We start from the raw sequence: 27,103 nt of genomic DNA on the forward strand, positions 1-27,103 counted from the left end.
TTATGATTCAGAACAACTCACTTGCATATTCTTGGTATTTTTGTACTGTTCATTCATTCATTCATTTCACTGCTCAGTGTTTAGGAAATATGGTGGATATGTGCCAAGAAAATGTAGAGATTGATGGTGTGTTGCTCAAATATCAAGAGTTTGCAAGCTGGTGGGGTGATGAGCATACAGTATGGAGTAAGAGCCGTGGGAGCAGGGCAGCTGAGGACGCTAATGAGAGATGCTTCATCCTTGAAGAATGACTGAAAATTAAGCTGACCCAGTAGTTAGGGATACTCCAAGCAGAAGGAATCCTTATGTGAAGACAGAGGTTGAGGCTCTCCACTATGTAGGGAACCCCAAGTGCCTGCAAGCTGCTTGTCTTAGTCGGGGTTTCTATTCTTGCACACAATATCATGACCAGGAAGCAAGTTGGGGAGGAAAGGGTTTATTCAGCTTCCACTTCCACATTGCTGTTCACCAAAGGAAGTCAGGGCTGGAACTCACACAGGGCAGGAACTTGGAGGCAAGAGCTGATGCAAAGCCCATGGAGGGATGTTACTTATTGGCTTGCTTCCCCTGGCTTGCTCAGCTTGCTATCTTATAGAACCCAGGAGTACCAGCCCAGGGATGGCACCACCCACAATGGGCCCTCCCACTCTTGGTTGATAATTGAGAAAATGCCTTACAGCTGGATCTCATAGAGGCATTTCCTCAAGTGAGTCTACTTTCTCTACGATAACTGCAGCTTGTGTCAAGTTGATACACAAAACTAGCCAGTACACTGCTCAAGGGATAGATATGGCAACGTGAACACCAAAAGAGAGTTTGTAGTTAATCTTTTTTTTTTCCCTTTTGGTTTTTCAAAACAGTGTTTCTCTGTGTAGCCTTGGCTTTCCTGGAGCTCACTCTGTAGACCAATCTGGCCTCCAACTCAGAGATCTGCTTGCCTCTGCCTCCCAAATGCTGGGACTAAAGGCGTGCATGTAGGGAACACATTCATGTGGGGAATGTGGTGCTCTGTTTCTGACGATTTGGTGACAGTATGCAGGATGGTGTGCATCACACTGAAAAACTCTAGACACTGTTGCAAATATGCTATGAGGAAAGGCTCAGCAAGACCAATTAGGACCCCAGAGAGTTGCATGTCCCTCCCACCACACAGCTAGAAGGCACTTTTTGTGAACCAGGAAACAGGCCTTCACTAGACACTGAATCTGTTGGCACTTTGATATAGATTCTCCAGCTTCAAAAAATCACAAGTAACCAACCAGCCTGCCTCCCTTCCCTCCCTTCTCCTCCCTTCTCTTCCTCCCTTCTCTTCTCTTCCCCTCCCCTTTCCCTCCCTCCCCTCCCTTCTTCCCCCTACTTCTCTTCCCTTCCCTTTCCTATCCTTCCCTTCCCCTTCCCACCCTTCCATTTCCTATCCTTCCCTTCCCCTCCTCTCCTCTTCCCCTGCTTTCCCTCCCTTCACCTCCCTCTCCTTCGCCTCCCCTCTGCTCCCGCTCTCCTTCTTTCCCTTCCCTTGCCTTCTTCCTCCATCCAATTATCAAGGATACTTTGGGAACTGAAATGGTTTCAGTGCTCTGAAGAACTGGGAGACACCAGCTCCTCTTCCACAAGTTCCTTCTGGTATTATAAATAGCTCTCCTGCCAGGCCCATGTCTTGTCTGCTACTTTGATCATAAAATGCGTAGAAGTAATCCTTTTTGATGGTATCAATTCAGAAATAAAAAGGAACATTCATAAGTTGTCTCATTAAAGATTATTTTAGTCTTAATATTTTTATAAACACCCTAGGGCCTATTATTTCTATATTTGTACTCTTTTAAGGGTAGCATTAGCCATACATAACAAATTAGTCATATCTTCATGATCTCTTTGTGTAGCAATTTGTATTACTAGTTAGGACAAATTGACAGGATCTTGAATTTTGGCTCAGTTCAGCACAAGGAAGAACTAATTAGAAAACAGGTTTATGGCCTGTTTTTACACTGAACTTCCCTGGACCACGGCGTTACTGCCTAAAAATCAGACTAGTGGACCAGTTCTCTCACTATGTTCATTCAAAGGTCTATGAATCTCGATTGGAGAGATGGCTCAGTGGTTAAGAGCACTTGCTGTTCTTTCAGAGGACCCTGGTCTGGTTCCCAACACCCACATGGGAGCTCACAACCCTCTATATCTCTAGTTCTCTGGGCACCAGACATATATATATAACTTTCTCAGATCTGACTACCGTCCAAGCTGTGTAGCAGGCTGATATTTCTGAAAAGTGACTAAAGGAGCTCATGGCTTGCCAGAGATGAGCTGGATGTTGAACCAGGCTAGAACGTGGTCCATTCCTCTACCCTCCCACCTCTGCCAACCCAGATTCCATAGCATTCCACAAATACACAGCGGGACAAATTGGGAGTCACGGGGCAACCAGAGGTGAGAATTACAGACAGTGTAAATGAAGGAAGTGCCATGGAAAATGGCTCTTAATTTTCCTGTCAGGATGATATTGTTCCCTGGCTATTACTCAGGGTCAGACAGGGTCGCCTCTTGAATACAGGGTCTGTCTGGACACCACAGGAAGTGGTGTTGATGATTCAGCTTGTGGCACTCTATCTCCTAAGACAAAGCTCTATTTTCAGAGCCATCAAGCTGGGGGTTTGGGCTGTGGCTTTTTATATTTGCATGTATATGTATATGGGGAGGAAGCCAGGGAGAGGAGTCGGCCCAGCATTTTCTCCTCAATCCTGACCAGACACAGCTTTGGATAATGACCTTCTTCCACCCACACTACCCTTCCTCAGACGTCTATCTACGTTTTGCCTAAAATCTTCAAAGTTTTTGAACATGTGGGTTTAAAGCCACCTTGGTTAAATTACCCAGACTCTTTCTGCAATGCCCTTAGCAAGAGATACCTGTGGTCACTCTGCATCCTGGTCTGGGTTAGTGGCTCAGCACTATGTCCTTGGGGAAGAATGGTCACTGAGTCACCAATGTCACCGGTTACTTTTGGCATCTGTACAGCATAAATGTGGGGATAATTTGTGTAGTTTCTAATTCTCTATCTTAGAGCAGTAAGTGGCTTAGTCACTTGGGGAGGCTGACATTTAACAGATTTGATGGAGCAGTTGATGCTGTGGTACACAGAGGCTAGTTAGTTAGAGGTTAGCTAGTTAGAGGCTAGCTAGTTAGAGGTTAGTTTAGAATGATTGTTTCTCTTAATGGGTGAGTGACAAAACTAAAAGTTGGTAGACCCAGGCTCTGGGTTCCAGGGCACTATACCCACAAACCAGTGCTGTGATTTCGACTGATTGTGTTCTCTTGGGGCCTCAGTTATTTCACCCAGATATTAATGGGTTCCCATTCACATAAAGGTTTTCTTTTGTTTCCTGTAACTTTTAGGAACATGTCAAAAATAAATAAATCCTTGCTGATTCCAGTGTCCTGAGTGAAGCAATTGCCTGGTGTTTTCTTCTGGTAGTTTCATAGTTTTTGTCTCATGCCGTCTTTCCCCAGGCCTTCTGTCTAACTAACTCATCCTTGTTGTTTCTGTTAACTGGTGAGGAGTGGGAGTCTGTTTCCTCCACTGCACACGACTACACCGTTCCCCCCAACACCTTTACTCACAAAGCATCCTTTCCTCCAGTACAGGTCTCAGCACTTTCATTGTAGGAACAGGCGTGTTGTAGGTGTAGGTGATGGGTTACTTCTGTGCTCTCTGCTGTATTCGACTGGTCTATGTATCCATGAAGAAACCTCCAACCTTTCCCTTTTCAGTACGTTATTATATATGAACTTGCTCTATCTGGCCTTTGTTATTTTGAAGTTGTGATGGTTTGTATATTCTTGGACCAGGGAGTGACAGCATTTGACGGTGTGGCCTTGTTGGAATAGATGTGACCTGGTTGTAGTAGGTCTGTCACTGTGGGTGTGGGCATAAGACCCTCACCCTAGTTGCCTGCAAGTCAGTCTTCCACTAGCAGCCTTTGGATGAAGATGTAGAACTCTCAGTCATGCCTGCCTGGATGCTGCCATGCTCCCACCTTGATGGTAATGGACTGAACCTCTGAACCTGTAAGCCAGCCCCAATTAAATGTTGTTTTTATAAGACTTGCCTTGGTCATGGTGTCTGTTCACAGCAGTAAAACCCTAACTGAGACAGAAGTGTACATGTATTAATTTAGATGCTTAATGTGCTCAGAGATTTTATTATAAAGAGATGCCAGGCTTCATTAAATGTTTCTTCGATATCTTTTAAGATGGCCACACAGTTTTAATCCACTCAGGTGATGTGTGTTTCTGTGTTGATGTGCATCTTGCTTGGAAGGCATCATTAAGCAGCCTTACATCTTTCGCACAGTTCCATCTTTGCAGGATGCACATCTCTAGGAATCCTGCATCTCTTCTGTCAGGAAACTTGTCAACGCGTGACCATTCACTGTCATCTCTAGTGATCCTCTGATTTCTCTGGTGTCAAGTTGTAATTACTCTGTTTAAAAACCCTCCTTCCTATTTAAGTTGTCTTTTTCTTGGTCTCACTAAAAGTCTGTGAGTTTTGGATATTGTTAATAAAAACCCATATCTTTGTTTTATTTTTGTTATTAAAATGAATATCAAGTTATTAATATTATGTTAATATTAATAATACTAAGATATTAAAACTAATATCTTATTTAGCTTCAGCTCTGATTTTTTATTGTTTTTTTCTTAATTAATTTCCTGCTTTTCCTAGTTTCTTAAGGTGCAATGGTGACTTGTGCATCTGACATCTTCTTATGTTTTTGTTTTCCTTTTTTGGGACAGAGTCTCACTATGTAGCTCCAGCTGTTCTGGAACTCACTCTGTAGATCAGGCTGGCCTTGAAGTCACAGGAATCTGCCTGTTTCTACCTCCCTAGCACTGAGATTAAAAGTGTGTGCTACCATGACCAACTACATTTTTGATGTTTTTAGAACTTTCTTCTTAGTTTTTCTGTGTCTCATATATTTTAGTACATTGTACTTCTGTTTGCATTTATTTCTTAAAATTCTAATGTTCATATTAATTTCTTCCTTGATCCATTTGATTCTTCAAGAATGGGCTGAGTACTTAAAGAGTGTTTACTTTTAGTTCTTTTATTGTTGTCAGTGAAGATACTATGAATCGATTTCTTCTTTTTAGTGTTTTCCTACTGGACAGGAAAGCACTTGACCCTTGAGCTGTATCCCTAGTCAACGATTTCAGCTTTTAAGAACTTGGAGACTTGTTTTGTGGTCTAGCCTTTGGTCTATCTAGAGAATGTTCCATGTGCTGCTAGGAACAGTGTGTGTTGTACAGTGCTGGGTGGATGCTGTACAGATACAGGAAACAATGTATATTGTGCAGTGCTGGGTGGATGCTGTACAGGTATGGGAAAAGTCCACTTAGTCTAGCATACAATGTAACTCCACAATTACTTCTTTTGTCTGGATGATCTGTTCATTGCTTTAAATGGGGTATTAAAAAAATCTCCCACTATTCAGAGTTTTATATATTGCTCAACCAAGGAATGTTAATGCTAATAATAACAATAATTACTTCAAATTGAGGAAAATGCAAGCATTGTTTTGATCTTAAGACATCAGAATCCATTATTCAGTGTTTTATAAATAATCTGTAGTAGAAAAAAAAAACATGATGAACTGTCCAAGTTATTATAAGTTGGGTCAGTTTTTGTATCGATACAAATTAAATGGTTAAGGTCCAATGGCTGGCTAATTGGGGACAGTGCTTTGTGTGTAAAAAACAGCAGATGTGCTTCAAAACACAGTCATTGGTGAGGTCATCCTTGTAGGCACAAAATAGCAGATCGTAATTAGAAGATGATGGATAGGCTTTGGCCAGGAGTTAGGATGTAGGGGGAAATTTTCAGAACTATCACAGGTAGTTTGTTCTGTTTACTACTGCTATTAAAGTTGGTGGCAATATGGTGGGCTTTGTTGTGGAGTATTTTGGACACAAGGCAAAGCAATGTTAGTATAGAAATACTAAATATTGGTTACTTTTACTGCATAACATTACCTCAAACTCAGTGACTTAAAATAACAAACATCTGTGACCTCCTAGCTTCTAAGGGCCAGGACTCTCGGGGTAGCTGAGCTCGCAGTTCTGGTTCAGGGTCCCGTGATGTTGTAGTCAGTAAGTTGGCAGGGGAAATAGTCATGGGAGGGCCCAATGGGGGTTCCACATCCTGAGTGAAGACTCAAGCTGCTCTTTGTAGGAGGCCCCCCATTCTACCCCCATTCTACCCCATTGTGGGGTATCCACCAGAGAAGACTGCTTAGACATGAGTTTAAGCCAATAGAAAGTCTTGATTAGCTGGTCAGTGAATACACGTGTTATTTTGGGATCCCAGTGTAGCCCTAGGCTATTCTCAGGATGAGTTTTTAAGCACACAAAAACCATGTTTTAGGTTGATATACTTCAGTTAGCAAGAACAGCTAGCCAAAAGCAGAACTACAGAAGCCATAAAATAAGGTTAGCATATTGAGAGACTTTTCCAGAGCTGTGGGCTTTGATGGACTAGGTCTTTGTTTTCATTTTGGCAGGTGGTGCTGTGTACACGCTGAAGTTTTATTGCCCAAGTGGTATTTCCATTAAGAAGTCAGTTGTGCTAAGGTCTTGGGGCCTACTAAGGTCTTGGCACCTGTTTCACATTCTTTATCATGTCACTGTTTCTCCAGGCTACTTGAGTATGCTAAAGATGAGACCACTGGTTTCTCAAAGAACTGAAATCCAAGAAGCAAGGTGAAAATATAGTGCCTTTGTGGCCTACATTTAAAAGTTTTCTTTTTCTTCTTCTTCTTTTTTTTTTTTTTTTTTTAACAATGGGCTGAGCTGAGTGTGGTGGCACATACCTTTAATCCCAGCACTCGGGAGGCAGAGGCAGGCGGATTTCTGAGTTCGAGGCCAGCCTGGTCTACAAAGTGAGTTCCAGGACAGCCAGGGCTATACAGAGAAACCCTGTCTCGAAAAAAGAAAAAAACAAAAAACAAAGAAAAACAAAAAACAAAACAAAACAAACAAAAAAAAAACCAATGGGCTATTCTCTCTCTCTCTCTCTCTCTGCGAGTGTGTGTATGTATGTGTGCTGGGGCAAATGTTATTCAATACCACTGACGATATCATAGAGACAAACTATAACAACAGGGTATGATTACAATTAGCAAATCACAGTTGAAAGAAAAAGAGTCAATTTTATGTAGGAACAGGAGAGATTATTCTTTCTTTAGTGTGTGAAAATAACTTCTCGGTGACTCTAGTTGAGAAGAGTGGGTAGAAAGATCACCGAGGTATGTTAGATCATGAGAAGTATGAGAAAATAAGTTTGATTTTGTTTTCTAGATTCTGGAATGAGAAATAGTATCTGAGAATTCCTTTTCTAATATAGAAGAGATTTATTTGTTAGCACGAGGTAGACTGAATAATCCTAAAAAAATATGACCAGGATTTGGAATGGTTAAAAGCTCAAACTATCTCTCTGTGATATGGACTATAACTTCATTATTTCTGCTGGCCAGGCTGATTCTTCACTTCCTTTTCGCCTTCTGTCCTGGAGGCTTATCCCAGGAAGACCATTTTACCTCACATCGACTTGTAGGAACCTCCGTGCATTCCCTGCGTCTGGAGGACTTGTTCCTGTGGTCAGGTTTGCCCACACTCTCTATTCGTTTCCCAAATGCTTCATCCTTTGACTAATGCTCTTGCTCAAAGACTTTGAGTTAGATCCAAACAGAGTGATGGGAACGGGTAATCTTGAAGCTCCAGACTGTTCACTACCCAGCGTTCTACAGATCCCTTATAAAACCCGTGTTTTCTACCCCATGGATGGACTCGCAACTTTCTCTTTGCCCTATGACCCATCCTGAACTTTTCATTTATCAAAAGGCTCCATTTGTCAGAGGTGACACTAAGGGCAGGTTGTGGATGCTTCGGTAGACTCTGCTCTACCTTAATTTTCTGACTTCCATGGGAGATATTTAATCTCAGAGCTCCCCGTAGTAATGTTATAGAGCCTCCTCAGAGTCAGCAAGACGGTGTGAGGATTCCTAGTTTCTTTTATTTCCAAAGCCCACGTTCAATTTTACCTCTTTCATGGCTTACATTGATTTCTATTCCTTTTAAAGTCCTGGGAAGCTACTGGTAAATTGATTTGTTTGACAAGTAGCCATATATTTCATATCACTTTCCTCCTTAATGAATCTGAGGTTCTAAGGGTCAACTTTCTTACAGGTCACAAGAAAGGATAAGAAGGAGAGTTCTGATACTTCCCTGCATATGGACATGAAATGAAAGTTATGAATTTCCCCCATGCATCGTGAGGGATTCCTAGGAACACTGAAGCAGGCTTCCTAATGTTGATAGTTGGTGGGACTGCCACCAGGACCTTCTCCAAACTGTTCCTTAATTGTGGGTTTGGCTGGTTAAATAGATGATGATGAAGCCCTCGGTTCCCATAACAGCCTATTTCTGTCCTAACCACAGCCTGCATCAGGCTGTGTTGTTCAGTTTGTGGCATTTTCTGTGTGGATTGTTAGCTGCATGCCTGATGTCTTCAGTGCCTTGTCCTGTTTTGCTTAAAGTTCCTAAGAAATATTGAAATCATGATTAAATACTTCCTTTGTACTATATGTAAGGGCTTGGGGGGGACATGTTACTGAATTTTGTTTATAATGTAGGATTTGCTAAATAATGGTTTCTTTTTACTAATATTGGTAATATTGGTAGTTATAAACATTTAGCTACCCTTCTCACAAACATTTTAGGTATACTGTGTGACTATCACAGACCTCATTAATCTTATATAGAGTATCTGTGTTATACTACTGGCTTTGATTTTAGCAAGCTAACACAAGTAACCCTCCACCCCACACACACAAAGAAGAAACAAAAAACTAGACATAGCAAATATAAAACTTAAGAGCACTCGTGCTTGGGCAACAGAATATGCTATTAGCATAACTAGCTTTGTTTAGACCTTAAGTGTTCCTGATGGCCCCTGTCTTAAAGCCTTATCCTAAATGTATCACCTTTACGGGATGAGACTTCGTTATTGGGGGTGTGTTCTGGAGAGGGATGTTGGACCTTGACCCTCACTCACTTATTCATGCCACTCTGGAGTGAGTAGCCTCCTCCATGTGTCCCAGCCATGACATATGTCACTGGAGGCCCTGGGGTACAAAATTAACAGAAGCCTCTAAAACCATGAGTCTAGAGCATCATCTCCTTCAGTTGTGTTGATTAACCTTGGAGGGTGAAAACAGAGCCCACAACAGTGAGTCATGTTGTAAGTTCCTTTATACCTGCTCAGTTGTAGTTCCACGGAGGTCCTCATGTGCGCTTGTTCCCAGAACAACCAGCAGACATTACTGGCTTGGTATCACCACAGCGATCCTAGTCTGTGGATACTCTGTCTACAAACTCACAGGCCACGAGAGACACAGCACATCTCCATCTGAGCCACAGGAGAGCTCACCGCAGATAATTTGTAAAGAAAACAATAGAAAGGCCAAGGAAAATAAGTGGCTCTTACCATCCAGAAGAGGAAAGAAACTGATGGTGGGGAAATGTCCATACTCAATTGAGAAATTACTTTATGGACAGATAAGAAGCTGGGTGTGCGAGCACCTGAGTTATTTCTATGTACAAGCTCAATGCTTCTAGGGTGGGAATAGATTTTAGAGCCAGAAAGGCTTATCTAGAATCATTTATTCCTCTGTTGTTACAAAAATAAATTAGTAAGTCAACGCCCCGATACTTATTTCTCCTTAGCACACTGATAAAGAAACACAGCCTATTATTAGAACCCACACTTATTAAGTGTACAGATCTCATTCACCCTGATTGTTTACAAGGGGCTTCTGTGTTTGAACAAGCGAAGCGTCAAGGCGGCAAGAGTTAACTCTGCAGTCTGGTTCCTCGTCCTGACAGCAGTATCTTAGCAATGCTAATCAGCTGTACTGATTTTCTGTTTTGATTTTTCCAGAATAATTAAGTGAATGATCTGGGATGCAATCAAGTTTGACACCAGGGGGTTCATGCAAATGACTTATTTTTTTTTTCTTCTTCTTCTACATTTAAAATTTTGTTAAATGGAATCCTAAGGAAAGTTATTTGAATGCGGAGGATAAGTGGATGGGGGTAACTTAACCGATGGTGGGAGCTTTAAATATATTCAAAATATCCATTTTAGTGAAGAAACTCAGCACTTTGTTGCCCCTTTCAATGAAGATGTTGCTTTCTTAAAAATATACTTTTTTAATGTTGAAAGAAAAAATATTGGACAATTTTAATATAAGACAGAAAGGAAAAAGGTTTTCACATCAATCCCAGATCCATAGAAGAAAATGAATAAAATGCAGAAATGTATTTTAAACAAAATATTTTTGTATTTTAAATAAAATAACAATGTTCTGTTAACATCTCATTCACGTTGAGGATCAGCGCCTTCAGTAAACAAGTTCAAACAAAAGGATAAGCCATGTTTCTGACGACAGTGAAATCTCTTGTTTCTGTAGTAATCTATAGTGTATTAGTATATTACTTATGGAGCTGTCTTCTCTTCTCACTGCATATAAAACACTTGAATGATCTCCAACAGTCTTAACCAGCTACATGCATTTGTGTGATTCCCGAATTGGGATCCAGGACTTGTTCTGTCTTTAGACACTTAACATCTAGGATATAGACTAGCCTAGAAATCAGTTGATGTTCTAATTCTAATTAGGAAAATGCTTTGGAACGAGGATGCCATGTTTTGACATGCTCAAACATACAGGCACAATACACACCTTTTAAAAATCATATTTCAATTTTATATATTTTTGTTCTAATAAACTCACATGTAGTGCCTTTTGTGATACCTTTTTTAAAGATTTGTTTTGTTGTTAATCATTTTAGATAATAGATGTGATTTTTCTTTTTGTTGTTGTTGGTTTGGTTTTGTCTTTTTTTTTTTTTGTATTTTATGAGACAGTTTCTCTGTGTAGCTCTGGTGGTCTTAGAACTCAATTTGTAGCTCAGGCTGGCCTTGAACTCAGAGATCTGCTTTCCCTCTGCCTCCTGAGTGCTGGGACTAAAGTCATGAGTCACCACACCTTGCCAGCATATAAGCCTTTTGATGCATTTAGAGTTCCTTTGCACAGATGTGCCCTACCACCTGCCCTTTGATAGCTCTGGATGCTAAATGTTAAAAGCAAGGAGAAACCTAGGCGGTGCCTTGATTGGCAAAGTGCTTACTGTCCACAAAGATCCAGGTTAGCAATCCCAGCACCAAGGTTAAAACCTGAGACGGTGCTTACTTATAACCCCAGCTTTGGGGAGGAAGAGGTAGATGGATCTCTAAGGCTCATGGGCCAGCGGGCCAGCCTAGCCAAATCCTAGTCAGAGACCCAGTCTATAAAAGCAAGACAGAAGTCTAAGGAAGGACAATTGAAGTTGACCTGTAGCTACACACACACACACTCACACACACACACACACACACATGGACACACACGGACACACACAAACACATGGACACACATGCATGCACATATGCACACACCAGTGTACCCCTAGTGCACAAGCACGTAAACAACAACAAATTCAAGCAAAGTAGACCAAAGCAAGAAGGACATGACCACATTCTCCCTTGCTGGCCAGCCTCTCCCAGAGAGATTATTTGCCTCAGGCGCAAAGGAGAGAAACTGGACCATTTGTGACACAAGTTTCACGTTAAAAGAGAGAACACACCGAGTCTCCCTTTTTCTTGGCAGTTCACTTAACATGAAGCAATTTCTAACTTTACAGACTAAACATTCCTAATTGGTAAATGGATGGTTTGATTTGAAATGGTGGCTCAGGAAATAAACTTCCCAATTTGGGGTAACTGTTTATGAGTCGTTGGCAGATTACCATTAGCCAGCCTTCATTTTGCCTTTGAGGGAAACATGAAAGCGGGTGTGCGTGTTTCACACTTCATTGAAGGGAAACACAACCTGACAGAGAGAAGCTACAGGGTGGAGAGAGGGAGTCTCTGCTGGTTTGTTACAACCAACTAGACTCAAGGTTTTCTTTTTCTGGTAGGCGAGGGAAACGCTAACCACACAGTACATGTCTTCAGCTGTAAAATGGGGACAATCAAAGCCCCTGCTTCCTAGACAAGTTACTGTGAAGATGAAGTCATTGGCATACAGGCCCAGTGTCGTGTGTAGTGTATTGTGGCTGAGAGGAAATGGTCGCTGTATTGTTTGTCACGAGCCATTTTACCATCCCGTTCCCCACAGCAGAGCTTCTATTATGATAGTCAGCTGCAGAGCCCACAGCTTCATAATGGGAAACTGTGAGAAATGTCATTAATTTGCATCAATTCATAAGTCACAGCTTAGCTACTTAATTGTGCTTCAAATATTGGAATTATTTAATGACTGACTATCCTTTTAAAAGACTTCACAGCCTACCCTGTGTTTTAATTATCCTGTGAATTCGTGATGCTTTCCTTCATCTTTAAATACTTCCCCTAGATTTCTCTTTTGTGAGGTCATAGATAGATAACTTGTTACAAAGTATTTAAAACAAGGACAAATCCTTGTAGCCAGTCTTAATCTTGAAGAATTTAATATTTCTTCATTTGATCTGTACTGAACCTGAAGATTCTATCATCTTAGTTTTTAGGTTTCTTTTTCTGTTATTGTTTACTATTGTTGGTATCTATCTATCTATCTATCTATCTATCTATCTATCTATCTATCTATCTATCTTAAAGTACCTTTATCAGCCCCGAAGACTCAAGTCTGTAATTTCAACTACTTGAGATGCTAAGGCACATAGGTTGCAAGTTCAAGGCCTCCATGGGCTTCAGAGTTAGGTCAAGACTGTCTTGGCAAATTAGCAAGAGCCTGTCACAAAAATTTCAAAAGTAAAAGCCATGTTGGGAGTGTAGCTTAGGGACAGAGCCCTTACCTAGCATGCGTGAGACCCCAGCGACAACCCCCAGAATCAATAAAACAAACTAAAGATACACAACAACAACATTATGTGATTTTTTCAAACTACAAGCTTTTTGTGGTATGAAACATTAGTATCATTTCTTCAAATTCCAGTTCTCTCCCAGTAAACGCTGGTTTGCTAAGACAGTTTGATCCATTGTTGCTAGTTTTCCACAGGCAAGACAGTGCTTATTTTAGTTGTAATCTGTAAATAGGCCAGATATTTCTAGTTCTGCGTCCATTCCTATGGTGTATTGATGACAGTGTGCTATTGAAGCCTTTGGTGTTGAGGTCTAGCAAGTGATGGAGTGTGTGTGTTTTCCTATTATATATCATTACACCTCTGAAAAATGCATGCCTGGTGTAGTCTCTGCACATAGTAGGCATTGATAAGTGTTCAGTGATGGCTTTGCTTGAATACCTAATAGGAGCCTCAATATTATGATATCCAAGCCAAATCCCTAGTCTTTTGCTTCAACTATTCCTGCATTCAGTGGCTAGGCCATATTGATCCTGTCAGAAATCAGGTGCTCCACCAGTCTGTTCTTCAGGGACTCAGTGCTGTCAGACACCAGACACATCATCACCCACTGCAGCCAGGAGTGGTATATTCCCACTGTCCCTAGGAATTGGTCCCTCCTGACATCACAGACTTCTCTTGTTCTCTCTGTCTTCTGGTCTCTCAGTCCGTCTGTCTCTATCTCTGTCCCCATTCAGAGATACCCTTTCACCAACCCCTGTCCCCTGACAAACCTCTTATGTGACATCTGTTGCATGGTGTGATCTCTTAGGGACACACCTTGGCCCCAACCTGCCAAGGTTCTCCTGCCACCAAATCCTAACCCTATCTGCTATAACATTTTCAGAGTCCCTGGTCACCAATGCTGCTGTCTAGTTCACCCCCTGGTGGTCTATTCGCCCTTTTAACAGATGTGAACAGTGTCACGTTTTTATACACACTTTAGTAGTGTATAAAGTGAGGACGTGGTCCCTCTGAGGTATGGTGGAGGGGCAAGTTTTTACTGTAGATAGGAGGGAGGGTATAGCCAGATGCATCTGGAAGAGTTCAGAGCAGGGAGGGAAGATAATAGACTAAACATGGCCAGCAGATTGGACTACACAGTGAGAGGAGAGAGAGAGGTGGGTGAGAGCTAGAGAGGAAGAGAAGTGTGTACAAAGGAGACCGAGAGAGAAGGGCAAGAGAGAAAGCCAAGAGAGTGCTCCAAGAGAGCACATGGCCAAGATGGCAGGGTTAAATGGCAATGAGAAGCTGGGGGAAGGGAAGCCCATGAGATGGAGAAGTTTAGGGTAAGGTGTGGGATGAGAAGAGCCAGGATACCAGTGTGGACTCCGTGACAGATATTCACGATGCTGCGGGACCTGGAGGTCATGGCAGTTTAGTATGCCATCACAGCTGGCCCCTTTGTCCTGACTTTCCTGTGGACATAACGAGTAGCTCATTGTACTTGGTCAAAACCCCATGCTTCACTGAAGCTTACAAAAGGACTGTGATATGTGCACAGACACTCCAGCTCTTGCCTGTCTCCTACAAGAGTTCCTTGAGCTCTCTGAATACACCCAGAGCTCTTTCACCTCTGGACCCCTTGCTTGGAACTTCAGTCTTCTCTTTCTGCCTCTAGCCAGCCTCTCTTTCTGCCTCCTGCTAGCCCCACCGTTTTTTCCATGCTTTCTAACATGCTGCTGCCATAGTCTTGTGCTTCGGTTTCTCCAAACATCTTTAGACTTTCCCCAGGCATCTGTCATTTTGAAACTACTGTAAGAGAGTTGATTTGGGTTTTATTCAAAAGATGGAAAAACTGAAGCATTCTGTGAAGAAACGCATGCCATGTCGCCAAAGTGTCTCAATGGGCAGGAAAGGGTACTACTTGTGCGTTTTTGGATATCTGTATTTCTGTTGTACCTAGGGTTGAGTGGCACTCCATGCACGTGGAATAAATTGCTTGAGAATCTCAGCCTGAGCCTGAGGTGCCTTTCTCTGCACTCAAAGGAGCTTCTGTTTCATTACGTGTTCTTGGGGACAAATGAGGCCAGATTCCTCTGTGGGCCCTCTTCTCCCAGAAGGAAATATGCCTTGCAGGAGAATCTCTGTTGCCCTGGCAGGTTTCTTTAATGTCATCTGGCACAGATCTGAAGGACCTTTGTCACAGTGGCAGTTAGTGATCAGCCACACATTTGAGACACTTACAAAATGGCAGAACCCCTGCATAGCACGAGGAATGTCTCTCTCCTGGCATAAGAAAGCTGGTGACCCAGCTGTCTCAGTTGGTGGTGTTTGTGTGTGTGTGCACGTGTGTGTGTTTGAGTCCTAGCAGCAACTGGCGAGTCCTCTTGGTCCACTGGAAACAATTCTGCCTGGTGATTTTAATGCTACTTCACTGTTTTCCTTCCTGCAGATTGCTCTTCACAGAAAATGGCGATTTCTTCAAGCTCGTGCCTGGGCCTCATCTGCTCACTGCTTTATCACTGGATGGGGACAGCATCCTCCCTGAACCTGGAAGACCCCAACGTATGCAGCCACTGGGAAAGGTAACTGTCCCCAAAGCGGCCAGCACAGTCTTTTCCAATGCCACCACAGAGAAGACATTTTGAAATAAATTTCCCGTGAAAAATCAGCTTAATAAATTGAGTCGTGTTACAGACTGTGGAATACATATTTTTCCGGAGAAACTTCTGGTTTCTAACATGGGTACAGTTGTAAGAAGGTGGGATAGTAACTCAACTAGAGTTTAGGTGGAAGGGTCTAAGTGTTTTCTCTAATGCAGTAATTTGAGGTGCTGGACCTATGCTTGGGAATGCTGGGTAAGCCGCGAGAAGCAGCGTGGAATAACATACTGTACTAAAACATTGAACTACATGGGATTGAAGCAGTTGTGTTGTGGGTAGCTTGGGAAGGGAGGCCTGAGCCAGGCTTGGTGTGCCTCAGCTCTGCAGTCCCAGCTACTCAGGGCTGAGGCAGAGGGGTCATGAACTCAAGCAAGGTCTTCCACCACTACAGAACCAGTTTGAAGTCAGACTTGGAAACTTAACAAGACCTTGTCTCACAAAGAGTGGGGTTCATGTGGACCAGGGCAGCTGTTCAAGGAGCACTTGCCTTAGGTTGAATCCAAAAAGCATTAAAAAAAATTAGGTGTGATTTTTGGATGAACACAGAAGCCACGAGTAGGCGGTATCCCCTGAGGTGCTCTGGAACATGTGAGTGGATAGTAGTGTGTATGTGTGTGTGTCTGTCTGTCTGTCTGTCTATGTGTCTGTCTGCTGTCTATCTGTCTGTCTGTTTCTGTGTGTGTCTGTCTGTCTCTGTGTGTCTGTGTGTGTATGTGTGTCTGTCTGTCTGTGTGTGTGTGTGCATGTGTGTCTGTGTGTCTGTCTGCTGTCTGTCTGACTGTGTGTGTGTGTGTATGTGTGTGTGTGTGTATGTGTGTGTGTGTGTCTGCTGTCTGTGTGTGTGTGTCTGTGTGTGTGTCTGCTGTCTGTCTGTCTGACTGTGTGTGTGTGTGTGTGTGTATGCTGATGGTGGGAGCGGAGGTAGCTTCTCCAGATGGAAGACAGCTTGAAGTAAGTGTCTTGCGGATTACCCAGAACTGGACTCAGAACAGTCACTGGGACATTGAAGAAGGTAAACATAGGGTAGATTATGTGAAGGCAGATGATGGAGTATCCATAAGTCAGCAATTCACGGTAGAAAACATGCAAAACACACAAAAAAGCATCCTTAGGGATCCTCTCGTTCCCTCTGAAGCAGAAAGGCAGCCCTAACCTGCCCTGTGTTGGCTCAGTATCAGCAGGTGCAGACTGCACTGCTCTGAGCTGCTGCTCCTGGGCCCAAAGAAGCATCTATATCCCCAAATAATAGTTCATGCAAAGGTTTAACTGAGAGAATGGTGTTTGCTACTCAGACTGCAGTGTGCATTTGTACTGGCTATAGCACAGTTGATCCAGTTCTTGGTGGTAATGTTGGACCACCTTCAAAACTATGATTAACAAATAGCAGAGTGCACACTCTGGTAGTTTACAGTCCTCTGATAGAGATATGAAGTGGGGACTGGCATGGTAAGATGCTAGGAACATACAGGTGTCTTCCTCCTATATTACACGGAACCAGGTGCTGCCATCTCTGTAGGCAGCAGAGAACCAGGTTAACAAAAACATGATTACTCTATCAATTAAAGAAGTTACATATCGTAAAACTTAATGCTGTAGAAAAATAGGTAATAGAAAGTTGTATGAATTTATGATAGCAGCAGAGTCATATAGAAAAGGCACTTATTAATTTCCTTTTATGGTCTTTATAGCACCTTCCCTAAGTCATTTCAGTATGGAGGTGTGCAGTACATATTTGCTAAAATAATTCAGATAAGTCTGGAATGCAGGACCGTGAGTACGTGTGCATGAATAAACACTGTATCAACAAAAGTGTCCAACTGGCAATTAAACTTCTTAGTGGTTGGTGGCTTTAGGTAGGAGGAACAGTTAAACTTGTGAGATGATGGGAGGTACCCATCACTGGATCTTGAAAATGTATTGGCTGTGATGTGAAGCTGGTCCACCAGAACTTAGAGCTTGCAATGGGCACCATTGCCGATGTGCACAAACAGCAGGAGAGAGCTCCTGGGTTAGTGTGGTTTGAAGGAGTTGGGTTTAGGGAATCAGGCAGAAGCATGTGACTAGGAGGGCTGGGAATTTAGCACTGGGATGTTCGGCAGGATGAGATAGGTTGCTAAGTGGATGGCCAAAAGGAATGTGGGCTGGTCCAGCCATCACCCATTTGATTTGATTCTACACCCACACTTGAGCAAAGCTGCCAATACACCATTGCCTTGTCTTGCTCACCATGGATAATCCCCACTGTCTGGGACCTTGCATGTGCCATAGATTCATTAGATGACTACTAAAGCATGTACCCACCTTCTGATAGTGAATAAGACAGCCCAATATGTCTATGGGCATGCACAAAAGAGACAGGCCATGGTAATCTCTACCGTGTAGAGTCTGGTATAGAAATAATCACCAAGAGGAAAAGACAATGGAAGTCATAGACACATGGTTTTCCCTTCTAATAGTGAATAAGACAGCCCAATATGTTTATGGGCATGTACAAGAGAGACAGGCTATGGTAATCTCTACCATGTAGAGACTGGTATAGAAATAATCACCAAGAGGAAAAGACAATGGAAGTCATAGAGACATGGTTTTCCCTTCTAATAGTGAATAAGACAGCCCAATATGTTTATGGGCATGTACAAGAGAGACAGGCTATGGAATCTCTACCATGTAGAGTCAGGTGTAGAAATAATCACCAAGAGGGAAAGACAATGGGAGACATATAGGGGTTTTCCTATATGCTACTAGAAAGAAGGGTTGGCAGCAAGACATTGTTGATAAATATTTTCTTTTAAGCCAGTGATTAATAGAAAGGGTAGTTTTAAAAAATGTTTGGATAAGAATAAAAAGTTGTAGCAAGATGAATAAAAATGATCACATGAAGGGCTTTTGAAATGGCTTAGTGGGTAAAAACACTTGCTGCCAAGCCTGAAGACCCAGATTCAGTCCCTAGAATCTACATGGCAAAGGGTAAAACTGATTTGTTCTCTCTCTCTCTCTCTCTCTCTCTCTCTGTCCTCTGTCTCTTTCTCTCTCTGTCTCTGTATACATATATGTAAAAATTGTGAAGGTACATATATTTTCAAAGAATGAAATGAGACTATTTCCAAGGACCTGGTTTTGGTAGCAGGGTTTGAATGGGCTTATGGTAGCCTCTTTATTACAGTGAAACCCACCTATACCCTGAGGTTTAGAGCCAGGAAATGGAGCCTAGCTTCCCAGTGTGACTTTGTGGGAGATGCTCTCTTAGGCTCTGTCAGCCCTACAGTGTCAAAATCAGGATTTTATCAAGCCCCTCTGCTCTGTGTGTATGCCTTCCCCTTGGAGCTCTGTCAGGTCTGCTAACTGATCTCCGAACAGTGACTTTCAGATAGTGCCGTTCCTTGTTTTATGGCAGAAACTGTGATTCTAGGAAAATGAAAGGAGGGGAGATTAAATCCTGAAAAACCTCACAAAGGGAAGCCTCTGAGTGGAGGGATCCAATGTGGTGTCCTTTTGGAAAGCAAGCAACTCCGAAATGCTCAGCCACCTCCCATTTCTCTGCTTCCCAATTCCCAGCTTTTTCATCTAGATTCTTACCAAGATGACTTGAAAGAGGAGAAATGGCTTCCCTCCCAAACCCTCAATTAGTAAGACAGAAGTGGCAGTAATTGAATCAGCAGTCCTGAAGTGAGCTGAGAGAAGAAAACGATGATTATTACCATATCTGATTAAAGTAACAAGATAATTCAGGCAGATAAAATGTAATTAACCACTTTGGAATGTGTCCAAGTGATGATGGCTTGCCCCCCTCCGGTTCCGTGACCTTAAATTAATCTTGCAGGGGTTTCTCTCCTGTACTACTTAATAGGTTAAAATCATGATGCTGTGTTTCTGTGTGTTCGAGGAGATTCAACAAACAAGCCACAGATAGCAGAGTGATCCAGTTCCTTGAGCTGAGGGCCTTTCTGCTCGCTACTCATGTCTTGGTTTTGAGGCTTGATGCTTTCTCTGGATGGCCTCTGGGAGGTGACAGTGTGAGAGGGGACAATTTGTCAAGGCCTCATGTCACTTGTTAGTGCTGAATCCTGACTGGATCATGAGCATCAGAAGTCTGTGCTACTTGTGGTGGGAGGTAGGTTAGACGGACGTATACTATACCCTAGACAACGCAGACTCAGCCTTCTTCACATTTAGGCCTCTCAGGAGCAGGTCCTGGTTAGTGTGAACTGCTAGGCAAGGAACGAACACAGTTCAAACAGTAGTCAGACCCTTACCAAGGTACAGTGATGAAGTAGGTGTTGGGGAAGGTGGCCCATTTTGTACACGGATACGAATCGAGTCAGGTATAGTCCCTGACATAGACTATTTGTGACCATGGGAAATAGCTTACAATGTGTGCCCAGGTTTCAAAAGTAAATATACAGTGTGATTATATTGTAAGAAAATCCATGCCCCCCCCCAACTAAAGCCCCAAATCATGGAGGCATCAATGTGCTGGCCCGTGGGTGTGGAGTTGTTACAGAATTTTCTCACTCTCGGTTTAAAAGTTAGTTTTTCAAATCTCATAGTATGAAAGAGGACTGCTGGGTCTGGACTCAGTCAGAGAAGATGCACCTAACCCTCAAGAGACTTGGGGCCCTAGGGAGTAGGAGGCCTGGTGGTGTGGGGGTGGGGCGGGGACATTCCCTTGGAGCTGGGGGGGTGGAGGGGTTGGCTAGGTATGAGATGTGGAACAGTCAGAGGGTGGGACCGGGAACGGAATAAAGTCTGGACTATAAAAAAAAATTGAAGAATAATAAAAAAAATATGTAAAGCAAAAATGCTTCTAGCTTGTAAGTCCCACTTGCCCAAGGACAGACAACGATGCTGAGAGCTGTCGTTTGTATAAAATAACAAGCCACGTGTTTTCGTGTCTGTCAACAATGTTGGTTGTTCCAACTGCACAGGAGGTTCTTGATAACATGGGAGGTGAGTAGGCAGAAAGTATGTCAGGATATCTGCTTGTCCCCTATTGGATGAAGGTGGGAAGGACATAGCCTTGTGGGGTTTGCCTTTATAAACAGCAGACTAATGTAATTTGTGGCCGTTCTCTGGAATCCTGGCTAGGGACCCGGCCAGTGTCCATTGTTCTGGCCAGTATTTAATAAAGCTTGCTTCAAATTTAGCTCAAAAGAAAAAAAAAAACCCTGAAAGAAAAAGGGGATAGGAAGACAGCCCAGTCAGTAAAGGACTTTCTGCACAAGCCCGAGCCAGACCCACACTGGATCCCAGCACACATGTAAAAATCTCAGCATGGTGGTCATGCTTGTGTGGACACACAAACACAGCCCTCACCTTGGAGAGAGTAGGAGTTTATTATGGAGCCAAATCTGAGTGACCATGGGCCAAGGACCCACCAGATTTAGTTTCCCAAGTTTTCTTGTCCCAAGGTGGAAACAGTTTCAGAGAGCTCTTACTGTAACAGAATAGACTAAGTCACAAATCAGGGCATTGAAAAGGTACATATGGTGGAAATATCAGAGAGGCAGGCTGTAGCTGGGTGGAGGGGCCTCAACTATAGACCTTAGGTGCTATGGAAAGTACTCTTAGCTCTTCCTCTGGGGGAAGAGGGTTTTTGGGAAGTTACTAAATCCCAAAGATTTTTCTGGGTTTATCAAGATCTTAGGTCTGACAGAGGTGGACAATGAATGGTGTATGGGGCTAGTGATAGCCCAAGAGAAATTGCAATTAGGTTCTGGAACTACCTTTTAACCTCTCTACAGTTGCCAAGGTTTTAATCAGTCATGATTAAGTCAATCATTGATACGATTTAATCAACCCATGCAGACAACTTCCTTCTGGGAACACTTGTTTACACTTATAAGCTCAGCACCGGGGAGGCAGAGGCGGAGGCAGGAGGATTCCTGGGCTCTTTAGTCGCCAGCCTAGCCTATTCAGAGATCTCTGAGCCAATGAGAGACCGTGTCTTAAAAGACAAGGTCTGTGGATCCTGAGAAGTGAGCCCTTGGGTTAACACTTGTTCACACACACACACACACACACACACACACACTGGAACACAAACACACATATATCTACAAGTGCACAGATGATCACCTTTGCTCTCCAGTGTGTGCAGAACTGAATGCCATAGCATGCCCTTCACAATTGTCTGGAAACCTCGTGTCACATCTAATTCTAGAAAACTAATTTAGTTCAACAAAATCCCTACTGTAGATCCTGTTAGAGCAAAGGTTTGCTTTGTTTTTTCTTTTCTTCTTCTTCTTCTTCTTCTTCTTCTTCTTCTTCTTCTTCTTCTTCTTCTTCTTCTTCTTCTTCTTCTTCTTCTTCTTCTTCTTCTTCTTCTTCTTTTCATTCCAAAGCACATGAGGCAAGTGGTTCCGGCTTCATTTTTCCTGTAGGTGATGCAGGTTCATAGCTATGGCAGAGGTCTGTGTCCAGAGGGATGGAAGAGAGACATACTAATGTGACCTTAAGATTGAATTATTTATGAGTAGCTGACAAGGAGGGCAGACAGACTGGCAAGGGAGTCTCAGCATTTACACCATGTGAACCTCACAATGCTGCTGGGGACTGAAGAAAATACTAGGAGCTTAATGTGACATGTTATCCCGAGAGCACTGATGTTCTAGCAGAGGTCTCTCTTTGACTCTATGCAAAATGAGTCACCTCACACCAACAGGGGCTTTGCAGCTGAGCCTATGTCTTTGGAGAGTACCAGGACCTTGCTGATGACTTAGAATAGTGTACAGTAGAGATGCTGGGAGGGTATCACCATGTTAGCTCTGATTATCTGTCTAAGATGTGATAATCAGGACCCAGGGCCATTGGGGTTACCTGAAGCATGTCGCCTGTTTCTCGAATTACCATCCTGCCTTCTTCTAACTCACTGATCTTCTCGGAGGGCTTAATATTTCTTGGGGATCCTTAAATATCCCTAGGTACTACACTTCAGCCTGGCATATATATATATGCAAATAGTAGGATTATCTCGTATACCTCCCATTGACAAATACGTCTAAAACAACCACCAAGACCAGTTTGAGATCTACTGTTTGTGAGGTCACCATTGCCCAACCTGTCAACCAGTTCTCCCTTTGCCTCAGCTGAATTCTTCCTGGTAGAACTTCACGGACACCAAATGAGGGATGGGGTTGCCATCCCACAGTCACATCTCTGACCCATAATTGCTCCTGTCTGAAAGAATTACAGAGATAGAAATGGAGAGGAGCCTGAGGAAAAGAAGGTCCAGCGACAGGCCCAAAGTGGGATCCAGCTCAAAGGAAGGTCCCAACGCCTGATACTATTACTGAAGCTATGGAGCGCTCACAAAAAGAGATCTATTGTGACTGCCCTCCAAAAGACCCAACAAGCAGCTGAAAGAGTCAGATGCAGATAGTTGCAACCAATGAATAGAAGCTGCTGACCCCTGTTGTTGAATTAGGGAAGGCTGAACGGAGCTGAGGAGAAGGGCGATCCTGTAGGAGGACCAACAGTTCAATTAATCTGGACCCCCAAGATCTCTCAAACATTGGACCACCAAACAGAATACACCAGCTGATATGAGGCCCCCAACACATATATAGTAGAGGATTTCCTGGTCTGTGTTCATTCAGAGATGATGCACTTAACCCTCAAGAGGCTGGAGGCCTCAGGAAGTTTAGAGATGGGGGGAGGTCAAGGGTGGGGGCATCCATGTGGAGATGGGGTAGGGAGGAGGTATGGGATGTGGAGAAGTTGGAGGGTGGATGGAGTGGGCGGGGAAAGGAATATAGAGTGTAAAAAAATAAATTAAAAATGAAATCAAATCAAATCAAATAAAAAGAAGTTAGAAGCTGGGCGTGGTGGCACATGCCTTTAATCCCAGCACTTGGGAGGCAGAGGCAGGTGGATTTCTGAGTTTGAGGCCAGCCTGGTCTACAGAGTGAGTTCCAGGACAGCCAGGGCTACACAGAAAAACCCTGTCTCGAAAAACAAAAACAAAAAAACAAACAAACAAAAAAAGAAGTTAGAACTTCTTGTCCATTTTCATGTTGATAATTCTTGTCAATGAACTACTGATTTCTCTGTAGGTGAGCCAATGTTGCAGGTCCATTTTGGTTTTGTATAGATTTTAAGGGAAACTTAAAGCAAATGGGGCAAACCTTTTGAAAAAGAAAACCCTCCCCATTATGTTGGAGACATATTATACACTGGGGCGTGCAAAGGGCTTTCAAATGGAGAAGTATAGAGGCACGATTCAGGTATTCTTCCTGTCTCCCTTCCCCAGGCTGCAGGTCCCCATGTGTTTACTCTACCAAGAAGGCATTAGTGGAATGTAATGGAGAACAGGACATTTACTAGGCAGCAAGCTGCTGGAATGATTATTTCAGGCTGATTAGCTCAGCCTATCTCTGTATTTATACTTGAACCTAGAGAACTCTCCGTAGCCTTTACTTCTGTGTAGTGTATTCTCTCCTGCTGCCTGGAAAGTTGGGCCAGCACATTAAAGCCAAGTGTTCTAATTGTTCTGATTTTTTCAAAATAATCACTGACGTATAGTCTGTTCTGAATGCATGGACTGTCTCTCTGTGGATTAACCTTGTTCGTCTGCTGACTTACGGTGAGAACTTTTTATGAAAGGTCTTTGTTGTGCATGGAATCTTGGGATGAGAGCAGTGAATTAAGTACAGAGAGACAGCGATGCATTTTGATGTTTGGGAATATCATCGTAGTGTGAACAGGAGAAGGATTTCTGCTGAAATGTGTAGTGTGGACCCTTGTCTTTTACATTGCTTTTAATATCCGTCTTTGGGCTGTGGTTAGTTCAATAAAAAACCTAGGAAATCTCAAGTCTTCTCTATTAAAAGCCAGCATGTATGGGAGCTAGACATGTAGGTTTAAGGCATGATTTCAATCCCTAGGATTGCTGAAAGAAAGAAAAAAGTCTGTGTGGGGTTGCAAATGAAGATAATTTAGCCTCTGGTTTTTGTTTGTTTGTTGTTGGTTTTATATGTGCGGATCAGATTACTAGTGTAAAAAAAAAAAACCGATGTAGAGGACCGACTGCCGATTCCTGGTCTTCCCGTTTCTTTTCAGCTACTCGGTGACTGTGCAGGAGTCGTATCCACATCCCTTCGATCAGATCTACTACACAAGCTGCACTGACATCCTGAACTGGTTTAAATGCACGCGGCACAGGTAATGGAAGCTTGGGAGGGGGCAGTTGTGACCCTGACTGTGTGGAAATGGAGTGTGATGCAGTCAGAGATACCAGTTACTTGAGAAAGAACATCCATGTACCCAGTGAGCTTTGATGGAGGGCTTTGATCCCAAGGCCAGGGGACAATGAACGGTTGACATAATCTATGACCTTTGTGACTTATAGTCTAACTACAGGTGACATATCAACTGTCTTCCCTGTGCTTAGAAAAACCTTATCCGGCTCTGTTTTAGAGAATGAAAGAGACACTTTTTAAAATTTATTCTTTGAGAATCTTATGCAGCATATCTTTTATTATTTATTATGTTTTCCCATGCCCCAGTTTCTTTTAGGTTGCGCACGTACCTAGCTTCACATTATTTCTCTCTCTTAAAAAAAAGAAACAAACAAAAAGAGGGGAAATTCACTAAAAATCATGGAGTCCAATGAGCATGTCGAAACCCAGCAGGGAGGCTCAAGCCAGACACAATCCCAGCAAAGAGGAGGGGAAGTGGGCAGAAAGTCCCACCCCCTAAACAAGAAGCTGTTTGAAAAGAATTCTCTGCAAAGAGAGGGAAAATAGGTTTTTTTTAAATGGAGTGGCGCTGTGGATATAGAGCCCACTCCAGGGCAGGCCCCAGGCTCAGGAGTAGCTTGCCAGCAAAATTTGGAGACATTTTCCCCTATCACCATCACCAGATCCCTAGAAACTCATGTCTCAGTTTCTGATTCTAGTTGGATGTCTGACTCAGTTTATGTTGAAATTGAAATAAGATAGGTTATCTATGATCCATGAGAACACAGAGCCAAAAATATTAGTGCACGCAACGAAAGGGAACTCTGATACCTAGATTCTCTTAGTTAAATATTTATAGTATCATGGATTATGGAGTGAGTGTGATACCTGCCATTTTATGACCCAGTTATCTTTTTAGTATGTTTCTTTATTAAACAAACTTTACAAGCTCTATCTTCTCACACTAGATGGGAAAGTTCCTTGAAAAGAAAAGTCTTTATACGGTTTTGCTTGCTGCTGTTCCTCGGTTCCTAAAATAGTGCCTGCAACATATGCTAAATGCTTAAGGAATCCGTGCATGTGTTGAATCAATAAAGGAATGGCACTTCAGTTAAATCAGGTGACAGAATTAGTCTTCTGGTTTATGGTAGGGTGACACTATGCTGAATGTTAGAAGAGCATCTATGAGTTCCTCTTTTGAAACATAAATGAATGATGCATATGAAATTAGTCAACACTTTTCACATTGTCTCAAGGTAGTTAACGTAGAGAATTCACAACCTTTTTTTTTTTTTTTCGGTCTTGAAATAAAGTTCAGATGGTCTGGATTGAGGAATTCTCTCTAGCAACTGAATAATAAGCTATAATAATCTTGGTCAGCCCTATACTCGATGTTTCTTCTTCTTTTGAAACACTTGCTTTTCTTACCTTGATAGGTTTTTTTTAAAAATTAAAGTAGAAATCATTCCTAGTTAGCTTGTCAATCAGAGCTAATGTCACCATTCTTTTTCCTTCAAACAGAATCAGCTACCGGACAGCCTACCGCCACGGGGAGAAAACCATGTATAGACGCAAATCCCAGTGTTGCCCAGGATTTTATGAAAGCCGAGACATGTGTGTCCGTAAGTAAGGTGTTCACCCTTTAAGCTGTTTGTGCGTGTGCTGGTCTATCTCTGAGGTGGGGACCTCGAAGATGGGGTGGTTGGAACATCCCCCTTTGTCCTTGACCGCTTGTGCCCTGCAGAGAGCATTAACTTTCTCTGCAAGTCCTATCAATCTCCAGATGAATATTGCTTGAGAAAACAGCTGTACAGTAGATGCTGCAAGGCTGGGTGTGGCCATGTCAACTGTCATATTCAGTGGTAAATTGGTTAAGAGTCCCTGAGTTGAGGTCACAGGAGAGAACAGAAACCTAGCTTTCCTGCTACAGCTACCTTCTGGGGGGCCAGCTTGCTTTTTTTCCCCCTTGGTCATGGAAAGATGAAGGGGTGGACCCAGGGCACAGAGGAGTACAAATACATTTTTATTGGCAGTTTCTTCACCGGCAGCATATCCTCCACTGGATTCTGAGGCATCTTGAGAGAAGCCTGGAGTTTATAACATACTTCAGAACACTCTAGATCTCATGGGATGCTGTTGCAGTAGAGGTTTCTGCTATTTTGCATAAGACACTTAGATGAGAGATCATCAAAAACAATTGAGTTCAAGCATTGTGGTTCAATGCACAATGCAACCCCCACTTCTGTGCCGAAGCACTGATGTTGGGGGTAGCACAGACACAGCGCTCTGATGCCTGGTCTGTCTAGGTTGACAGTACTAGCTCCTCCAACC

The 27,103-nt window shown here is 42.8% G+C and overlaps 1 protein-coding gene across 1 annotated transcript in view; it reads left to right on the forward strand.

Annotated features, from left to right (window-relative positions):
* Megf10 (multiple EGF like domains 10) overlaps positions 1-27,103 on the forward strand; it is a 156,988-nt gene that overhangs the window by 30,700 nt on the left and 99,185 nt on the right. The window contains exons 2-4 of the mRNA XM_021150436.2: positions 15,386-15,518; positions 24,654-24,755; positions 26,294-26,394. Of these exons, the coding sequence (XP_021006095.1) occupies positions 15,403-15,518; positions 24,654-24,755; positions 26,294-26,394 (319 nt within the window). The 5' untranslated portion in view covers positions 15,386-15,402. The remainder of the gene's footprint in view (positions 1-15,385; positions 15,519-24,653; positions 24,756-26,293; positions 26,395-27,103) is intronic.

The sequence above is a fragment of the Mus caroli genome, unplaced genomic scaffold (assembly GCF_978045245.1).
Source record: "Mus caroli unplaced genomic scaffold, Mus_caroli_1 scaffold_19, whole genome shotgun sequence".
NCBI lineage: Eukaryota > Metazoa > Chordata > Mammalia > Rodentia > Muridae > Mus > Mus caroli.